The sequence below is a fragment of the Tupaia chinensis genome, unplaced genomic scaffold, assembly GCF_000334495.1.
Source record: "Tupaia chinensis unplaced genomic scaffold, TupChi_1.0 Scaffold000394_1, whole genome shotgun sequence".
Classification (NCBI taxonomy): domain Eukaryota; kingdom Metazoa; phylum Chordata; class Mammalia; order Scandentia; family Tupaiidae; genus Tupaia; species Tupaia belangeri.
Window position 1 is genome coordinate 1,439,334 of NW_006159896.1, and position 9,668 is coordinate 1,449,001.

The following is a 9,668-nucleotide window of genomic DNA, read 5'->3' on the forward strand; positions in this document are numbered from 1 at the left end:
TTGAGTTTTGGTTTATCTGAGGTTTGTTTTTGTTGTCTTTTTTTTCCCCATGTGAAGGATAAGCTTGCTGGGCATAGTATTCTTGGTTGAGACTGTTTTTCACTTAACATTTTTAATATATGTTCCAATTCTGTCCTTGCTTGCACTGTTTCTAATAAGAGGTCTGATGTTAGCCTGATGGGATAACCTTTATAAGTAACCTGACCTTTCTCTCTTGCCAATTTTAGTATCTTATCTTTGTTTTTGGATTTGGCCAGTCTGGCTATGATGTGCCTGGGCAAAGATCTTGGGTTGATTCTAGTAGGGGTCCTTTGTATTTCTTGGGTCTGGATATTTGAATGCCTCTCTAGATTTGGAAAGTTTTCTTCCAAGATTTCATGGAATAGATTATCAATGCCCTGATTAGTTTCTTCCCCTTCTGGGATACCAATTATTTGGATGTTTGGGTGCTTAATGGTATCTAGTATTTCTCGTATAGTATTCTTTTTTTCTTTTTAGTTATTTTCTCAGGTTTTTCTTTTTTTTTTTTTTTTTGGTTGTTTTTTTCTAGGTCAGAGGTTTTGGTTTCAGTGGCCGAGATTCAATCTTCTGTATGGACTAATCTGCTGTTAATACTTTCAAGGGACGTTTTGATTTCCTTTATTGTAGCCTTCATCTCTAACAGTTCTTTTTCATTCTTTCGTATGGTGTGTATTTCCTCTTGCAGATCGTGTAAGAACTTCCTCACCTCCTGATCGTGTAAGAACTTCCTCACCTCCTGGAACTTGTTGTCTCTTTTCTCCTGCATCTTCTGCAGTTCATTGTCTCTCAGCTCCTGTATCTCGTTTAGTTTGGTCACTATGAATATTCTGAATTCTCTATCAGACTTCACGAGTTCCACTGTACTATCTGTGGATTATGAAGGATGGTTCTTTTCACCTCGGGGAGAGAGATTTTCTTGGTTTCTCATATTCCTTGTGCCTCTGCAGTGATTTCTGATCATTCCGTGATAAAATCTCTCCTCTACTGTGTTTTGCAGTGTGGTATCCGCAGAAAGATTATGAGTTCAGATTTATAAAAAGTTTCTTTTGTAAAGCAGGAAGTTCAATAAAGGTAAAGGATTTCAGTACTGAGATGCTTGACTGCTGTGCACCTACACCTGTCTAGACACTCAGTATGTGGAGACCGAGGAACAGAGTAGGAAAGTAAGGTTAAAAAATAAAAAGAGGGAACCAGCAGTTAGCATAATGGCTATGTCACTGGACTCCCACATAGTCGACCGCAGTTCGCGTCCCGGACCCGGTGGCTTAAAACTCACACTGGGCGCATGTGTGTGCGTGCCCAGGATCCCGAGAGGAGAATGGAGAAGGGATTGCAGCATGACCATCCCCCCTGGGGGGTCATTTCTCGCTTTCTGTCTCTCTGTCTTTCTCTGTCTGTCTGGCGAGTGCACGCGCCCTATAGCGAAAGACCTCTCCAAAAAAAAAGAAAAGGGGGGGAAGACCAGATAAAAACAACAGAAAAAGAGGGAAAAAAAATTTTTTTAAGAATTATTTATTTATTTATTTATTATTCATCTGAGTTTTGCCAGATAAAGTGGGAGTTAGAAGGCAAGCCGCCAGGTCCAGGATTCAAACCACGGTTGGCCATGTGGGAATTTCAGCACCTTAACCACCTTGCCACCTGCTGGTCCTGAAAAAAAATTTTTTTTTTCTTTCTGTCTTTTGGAGAGGTTTTTGCTATAGGGTGCGTGTGCTCGCCAGACAGACAGACAGACAGACAGAAAGCGAGAAATCACCCCCCCCCAGGGGGGGATGGCTATGCCACAATCCCTTCTCCATTCTCCTCTCGGGATCTTGGGTAAAAAAAAGAGGGCGAACAAGCCGCTGGGGGCGGGGGCGGGGGAGCCGCACTCGACTACATGGGAGTCCAGCGACATATCCATTACACCAACTGCTAGCCCCCCAAAAAAAATTATTTTTAAAAGGTAATAAAAGACAACTGCGTGGTGCCTGTCAACACACCAGGGCACACCTTGGATTTAAAATGTTTTTTTTTTAATTTAAAGAGAGAGGACAGAGGTCGCCCTACCTTGTCTGAGTGTTTCGGGGATCTGGAAGATGAAGTTTCGAGTGTAACTTTAGTGGCCTTGGTCCCTTTAAAGGTCAATTTTCTATTCCCTGAGTGAGAGAGCAGAGATAGCCACACCCGACAGGGTCCCCGGCCCCAGCCAGCCCCAGACTGTGGGCATGCAGGCCCCTGCTGTGCCCAGGGAGGTCTCTGGACATGAACCCAGAACTCCCCCACGTGGGTCGGCGTCATGGAGCACCGCATCACCACTGCGCCACCGTCTGCCCTCCATGTACCTTTCTGAGAAGTTTCAGAACTTTCATAAAAATGTCTTCAACGGACTCTCGCCACTCCTATCCCATGTGACCCCCCCAGCTGGGTGCTCTCCCCACCATCAGGTGTCAAGGGCAGGATTACTTTGTGGTTTGCTGTGGTCCTGCCTTGACCATTGCCTGTCTCTTCCAGACCATGTGACCAGAGGGAAGCTAGACCGGGTCCTGGCTGTGATCCAAGGCTCCCACCAGAAGGCCCTGGTAATGTAAGTGGGGCTCCCAGTGAGGGGCTGGGAGAGGGATGGGCAGGACAACATGGGCGGGGAGGGCACCCTGGACCGCAGGGAGGAGGCCCTCTCAGGGGGAGATGCCAAATTCACTTTGGTTGGGTTGAGAGAGAGGTGCCCGTGGGAGGCCTGCATTCAGACGTTGGAGCACAGGCACAAGAAGAGGCTCAGGAGCGGTGGGCACGGGGAAGCCGGGGAGCGCATGCAGAGGCTGCACCCAGGGCTGACGGGGCAGGACGGCTGCTGCAAAGCGGAAGAGCAGCGATGGCAGGGAACGTAGAAAGCCAACAAAGAGCTTCGGGAAAGGCACCTGTGATGGGCAGGACGGCAGCCAGCCCAGCCACCACATGTGCCTGCACCCAGCTGTGGCCCCTCCTGATCCGCAGGTATTCCAACCTCGACCTGAAGACTCAGGAGGCCTACGAGATGGCTGTGAGGGGCTTGATCCGACCCAGGAACAAGTCCCCGATGCTGGTAACCGGCATCCAGTGCTGCCACTTTGCACCTCCAGAGGTTGTCATTACACCAACTGCTAGCCCCCCAAAAAAAATTATTTTTAAAAGGTAAAAAAAGACAACTGCGTGGTGCCTGTCAACACACCAGGGCACACCTTGGATTTAAAATGTTTTTTTTTTAATTTAAAGAGAGAGGACAGAGGTCGCCCTACCTTGTCTGAGTGTTTCGGGGATCTGGAAGATGAAGTTTCGAGTGTAACTTTAGTGGCCTTGGTCCCTTTAAAGGTCAATTTTCTATTCCCTGAGTGAGAGAGCAGAGATAGCCACACCCGACAGGGTCCCCGGCCCCAGCCAGCCCCAGACTGTGGGCATGCAGGCCCCTGCTGTGCCCAGGGAGGTCTCTGGACATGAACCCAGAACTCCCCCACGTGGGTCGGCGTCATGGAGCACCGCATCACCACTGCGCCACCGTCTGCCCTCCATGTACCTTTCTGAGAAGTTTCAGAACTTTCATAAAAATGTCTTCAACGGACTCTCGCCACTCCTATCCCATGTGACCCCCCCAGCTGGGTGCTCTCCCCACCATCAGGTGTCAAGGGCAGGATTACTTTGTGGTTTGCTGTGGTCCTGCCTTGACCATTGCCTGTCTCTTCCAGACCATGTGACCAGAGGGAAGCTAGACCGGGTCCTGGCTGTGATCCAAGGCTCCCACCAGAAGGCCCTGGTAATGTAAGTGGGGCTCCCAGTGAGGGGCTGGGAGAGGGATGGGCAGGACAACATGGGCGGGGAGGGCACCCTGGACCGCAGGGAGGAGGCCCTCTCAGGGGGAGATGCCAAATTCACTTTGGTTGGGTTGAGAGAGAGGTGCCCGTGGGAGGCCTGCATTCAGACGTTGGAGCACAGGCACAAGAAGAGGCTCAGGAGCGGTGGGCACGGGGAAGCCGGGGAGCGCATGCAGAGGCTGCACCCAGGGCTGACGGGGCAGGACGGCTGCTGCAAAGCGGAAGAGCAGCGATGGCAGGGAACGTAGAAAGCCAACAAAGAGCTTCGGGAAAGGCACCTGTGATGGGCAGGACGGCAGCCAGCCCAGCCACCACATGTGCCTGCACCCAGCTGTGGCCCCTCCTGATCCGCAGGTATTCCAACCTCGACCTGAAGACTCAGGAGGCCTACGAGATGGCTGTGAGGGGCTTGATCCGACCCAGGAACAAGTCCCCGATGCTGGTAACCGGCATCCAGTGCTGCCACTTTGCACCTCCAGAGTTTGTCTTAGGTAGGTGGCCGGGACGTTGGCGGGCTGAGCCAGGGCTGCTGGGTTTCCAGTCACCACTGTGGACTGCTCTGGCAGAGGCTGCTGGTTTCGGACTCAGCCAAGGCTGACATGCCCCAACCCTGATCTCCGCTGGCCCAGACGTTGGGGGCTGACATCCTTTCCAGCTTGGCCTGGACCACAGAACAAATGCTGCCTTCTCTCCTGCCAGGCCCCCTTCAGTGCCAGACCTTCACAAGCAGCGATTCTGTTTAGCTCCTTTCAGAGCTGCCCGGGGTGAGGTGGTTGTGTGCCCATCGGCCTCTACTCTCTCCACTCCCTCCTGACTTGGCCCCATCACCCTGCTCTTTGTCCCCTCCCTTCTCTGTTGGCCATGGTAATAAGAGCATCTTGTCTCGAGCACTGACCAAGTCTCTCCTGATGCTGGGACCTTGTATAAATCATCTCTTCGATCTCTCGTAGTCTCGTCTTCCAGATGAGCAGACCAAACCTTAGAGCAGCGCTCTCAGCCGCCTTGCCCACAGATCACTTGGGCATCTTCTTAGAAAGTGGATTCGGACTCAGCAGGTCTGGGCGGGGCTGAGAGTCTGGTGGTGCCCACAGGCCACCCATGGACTGTGCCCTAGAGGGCCGGGCCTAGAAAGCTAAGGTGTCTTGCTTGTTATTGGGCGGCCAGGAGGTGTCCACATGGTGTGGGACCAGGTCAGCCAGAGCCCTGGGACTATGCTCCTGACCAGTCACCCCTGTGTGTCCCACCCTGGCAGAGGTGCAGTGCCTGCATGAAACGCCGCAGCAGCTGCGCAGGCTGGTGCACGAGGTCGGCCTGGAACTGAAGACCAGCGCTGTCTGCTCCCAGGTGCGGCGCACACGCGACGGCTTCTTCACACTGGACGATGCTCTCCTGAGGACCCACTGGGACCTACATAGTATCCAGGATGCCATCCAGGCTGCAGCCCCCCGGGTGGCAGCAGAACTAGAGAAGAGCTTAAGACCAGGACTGGGCACCCAGCAGCTCTCTGGTCCAGACCAGCCCTGGGACTCTGAGGACACAAGTGCTACCTTGGGGCTGGAAACACACGCAGGGCATTGAAGGGCCAGGCAGCTGGTGGGACAGCAGGTGGATAAAGAGATAAGAATTCAAGAACTGTTAGGGACCAGCAGGTGGCATAGTGGTTATGTCCTTGAGCTCCCACATGGTAGACTGTGGTTCAGTCCCTGACCCAGTGGCTTGAAAATCAGGCTGGGCACATGTGTGTGCATACTCAAGATCCCAGGAGGAAAATGGAAGAGAAGGGATTATGGTGTGGCCATCCCCCTGGGGGGGGGGTGACTTCTCACTTTCCCTCACCGTCTCTGTCTCTCTTTCCGGCAAGCACACGTGCCCTATAACAAAAAAAATAAGTAACTATTTATAAGCTGGAGCTTATGGCTGTGTAGAACCAAGTAGGGGAAGCTTTTCTACATGTGACAGAAAACTCAGAAGCTGTAATAGAAAAGATTGACAGGGACCAGCAGTTGGCGTGACGGCTATGTTGCAGGACTCCCTTGTAGTCAACTGTGGTTCAAGGCCTGGACCCAGTGACTTAAACTCACACCAGGCGTGCGCGTGGGCACACACAAGATCCTGAGGAGAATGGAGAAGGGATTGTGGCTTGGCCATCCCCCCCAGGGGTGATTTCTCACTTTCTGTCTCTGTCTCTGTCTTTCTGGCAAGCGCAGGCACCCTATAGCAAAAACCTCTCCCCAAAAAAAGAAAAGATTGATGGACTTGACCCAACTGAAAAGGAAAAACATCTATCTGTAGGACAAGGTAACTCATAAATGACAGCCTAATGAAAGCTTGTGCAATATCCATGACTAAGAACGAATATGCGGGGCCGGCAGGTGGCGTGGGGGTTGGGGGTGCTGGACTCCCACATGGCCAACTGTGGTTCTAGTCCTGAACCTGACGGCTTGCTTTCTCACTTTCCTTCTCTCTAACACTCTCTCTCTGTGTCCCTCTGTCCCTCTCTGGTCAAGTTATAAATAAAGTTAAGTAAAATAATTATTTAAAATAAAAAGAACAAATATGCACAGTATACACAGAGCTCTTAGAAAGCATTAAGAAAAAGAAGCCAAGAAAATCAGACGAATGTCGTGACCAAGCAGCCAGTGAGCCAGAAATGACGTACACCCCCCCATAAGGAAACATTAGGTGTGACAGGAAGGGCACGTTCTGCTGTTCAGAGTGGGAAGTTTAATCCAGAGGTAATTCCCGTACTGAGGACAGTGAGACAGCGGGCAGTTGTGCTTTTGGAAGGGGTGACTTGCTCATACATGTGTCCACATTCACGCCTGCGGCGCAGCCGCTGAGCTCAGGGACCTGTCCTCTGGTACGGTCAACTGAGTTAGAATACCAGAGAGAGCGGGAGAGGGGATCGTGTGCATCAGGGAGGGGCTGATTAAACAGGCAAAAGGCACTATTCTAAAATCTTGAAGAAATTGCAAATAATAGATTATTTTTTAAAGAATTGTTATTTCTATTTTTAAATTTGACTAGAGAGAGAGAAAGATAGGAAGTGGGAAAGCAAACAACCAGGTCTGGGACTCGAACTGCGTCCGGCCATGCGGGAGTCCACCACCTTAGCCACCAAGCCATCTGCCTGCCCCTGTAATAGAATCTTCAGCCATTTTTTTCTGCCAATTTTATTGGGTCGTTGGAAAAATCATGTCATAGTTTTTTACGTTTTTCTATGCACAAATGCGTTGTGACATTTCCGATGACCCAGTATTTCTCTAGACTTTGGATACCTTGGCCCCATGGGTGGCCTCTGGCCAGTGCTGCAGTTTGACCCTGAGTGAAGCATTTGCTGGTCTCGTCTCCCTTGGGGAAGGAGGCCCTGGCCGCCATGGCTTCCTCACAACCTCAGATTGGTGCCAGGGCAGCTCACAGCTGAGCAGCATTCAGCAGTTCTCGCTCTGAAGGCTCCTGGCTCTGCGGCCTCAAAGCTCAGCTAATTTACTCATCCATGAAATGGGAATAGCGACTTCACCCACCTCATGGGGTTGTTGGGATGAATGACATCATGTGCCTTAAAAGCCAGTGTCGGGCCACCCTGTGACATGGTTAAGGCAGCTGGATCTCACATGGTTGGCTGCAGTTCGATTCCCAGACCCAGGGGCTGGAAAGGCACGCCGCCATGTGCGTGTGTGCCTAAAGGCCTGAAAGGAGTGGGGGACGGAGGAGAAAAGACTGTGGCATGACTGTCCCCATGGGGAAGTGCTTCCTCACTTTCTCAGGTGAGTGTACATGCTTCTGGCGAAAATGTAAAAACTAAAGGGTTGGCACAGGGAAGAGTCCAGCTAGCGTCAGTTCTGACCACCGCAGCTCCCTGACCTACTGCTGCTTTCAGGGTGGCGGTTCCTGACATTGGTGTTGGAAGGGCAGAGGCTGGATGGTGCTGCTGAGGCCGACCCACGGGGCAGGGCTCCCCGGGTCCCTCTCCAGAGGCCTCCCCAAGTGTGTTGGGCACGTGCCCAGCTCTGGAGCTGGCTGAGGCTAGGAGTGGATCAGCAGTGAGACCCTGTTGGAGTTACTGTATTTCTCTCACGAAGGTAATAAACTTCAAAAAACAAAAAGTGTGAGTACGTGTGTAGTGTATGTGCTGCTGAAGAGAGCACAGTGAGTGTGTATGCAACAATCCTGCCCCCTCCAAAACTGTATGAGCAGACGTACATATAACCTTCCAGAGGTTTCTGTGAAGCGTTCACAGATGGTAAGTTTTGTGGGGGTCGGAGGTCTTGTTCACTGTTCAACCCCCAACCCCTAGCCCCAGGCCTGGTACATAGGTGATTAGTGAATTTTTTTTAAAAGAATTATTTAACTTTTAGTTTATTCATTCATTTATTTTAATTTGACCAGAGACACGGGGTTGGGGGGGCGGGTGTGAGAAAGCAAGCCAACAGGTCCAGGTCTCTAATCATGGTTGGCCATGTGGGAGTGTCTAGCACCCCAGCCACCACGCCACCTGGTGGCCCCAGTTAGTGAATATTTGTTTAGTAAATGGATACCTATATGTAAGTGCCTGGTCTGTATGTGTTGAATGAATGAATAACACAGGTCGTTAAATTTTTTTTTTTTTTGAGAGCTTTTCGCTATAGGGCGTGTGAGCTCGCCAGACAGACAGACAGAGACATAGAGACAGAAAGTGAGAAATCACCTCCCAAGGGGGGATGGTCACACCGCAATCCCTTCTCCTCCATTCTCCTCTCAGGATCTTGGGCACGCACGCACACGTGCCAGGCGAGTTTTAAGCCACCGGGTCCGGGACGCGAACGTGGCCGACTACGTGGGAGTCCAGCGACATAGCCATTACGCTAACTGCTGGTTCCCAGGTCGTTAAATTTTTTAAAAGGTTTTTGCTATAGGGCACATGCACTCGCCAGAGAGAGACGGAAAGAAAGAAGTCACCTTCCACTGGGGGTGGCCACACTGCAGTCCGTTCTCCATTTCCCTCTCAATTTTGGGCGCATATGTGCATGTGGCCAGCATGAATTTTAAGCTGCAAGATCTGGGACTTGAACTGTGGTCATCTATGTGGGAGTCCAGTGGTGTACCATTCTGCTGTCTGCTGGCCCCATTTTTTAACAAAGTAGGATTATAGCTGGTGTGCTGAAGTTTGCTTCTCTCACTTAACAACAGTGTGGCCATTTCTCCCTGCCTGTCCGTTGGGCATGGACGCACTTACCTATGGCTGTGACATGAGAGACGGGACTCTCCGAGAGAGCTCCCACCCTACGTGGGCCCTGACCTCCTCCCTCCCTGCTCTTCTCATTGAGCCAGTTGTTTTCTATGGGTGGCTTTCCCAAAGCCCTGGGTCCCTGCCAGTTTATTCAGATTGTCCAACACTGATTTGACACCTCCTCCTTGTTGTAGGCACCAGAAATGCCTCAGTAAACAAGTCAGCCCAGGGCTGGCCCTGTGGTCTGGTGAAGCCTGAGCGATTTGCATCGAGACCATGCTCTACTTATCCCTCTGTAGTGAGCACACCACCCTCTGACAAAAATAGTGATAATAAAGACAGGTTGTAGGAACCAGCAGTTGGCGTAATGGCTATGTCGCTGGACTCCCATGTAGTCCACCGTGGTTCTTGTCCCGGACCCGGTGGCTTAAAACTCAAGCCGGGCACGTGTGCGTGTGTGCCCAAGATCCCGAGAGGAGAATGGAGGAGAAGGGATTGTGGCATGGCCATCCCCCCTGGGGGGTGATTTCTTGTTTTCTGTCTCTGTCTCTCTCTGTCTGGTGAGCGCACGCACCCTATAGCAAAAATCTCTCCAAAAAATAAAGACAGGTTGT

The 9,668-nt window shown here is 51.3% G+C and overlaps 1 protein-coding gene across 2 annotated transcripts in view; it reads left to right on the top strand.

Moving 5' to 3' along the window:
- Positions 1-5,599, top strand: part of TRUB2 (TruB pseudouridine synthase family member 2) — a 22,645-nt gene extending 17,046 nt beyond the window's left edge. The window contains exons 6-8 of one of the 2 annotated variants that reach the window (XM_027774022.1): positions 2,515-2,587; positions 4,200-4,336; positions 5,098-5,594. In XM_027774022.1, the coding sequence (XP_027629823.1) occupies positions 2,515-2,587; positions 4,200-4,336; positions 5,098-5,423 (536 nt within the window). In that variant the 3' untranslated portion in view covers positions 5,424-5,594. Of the gene's footprint in view, positions 1-2,514; positions 2,588-3,264; positions 3,793-4,199; positions 4,337-5,097 lie in introns of those variants that run through there. The other variant, XM_006154018.3, reaches the window with a different exon arrangement.
- The last annotated feature ends 4,069 nt before the right edge of the window (positions 5,600-9,668 follow it).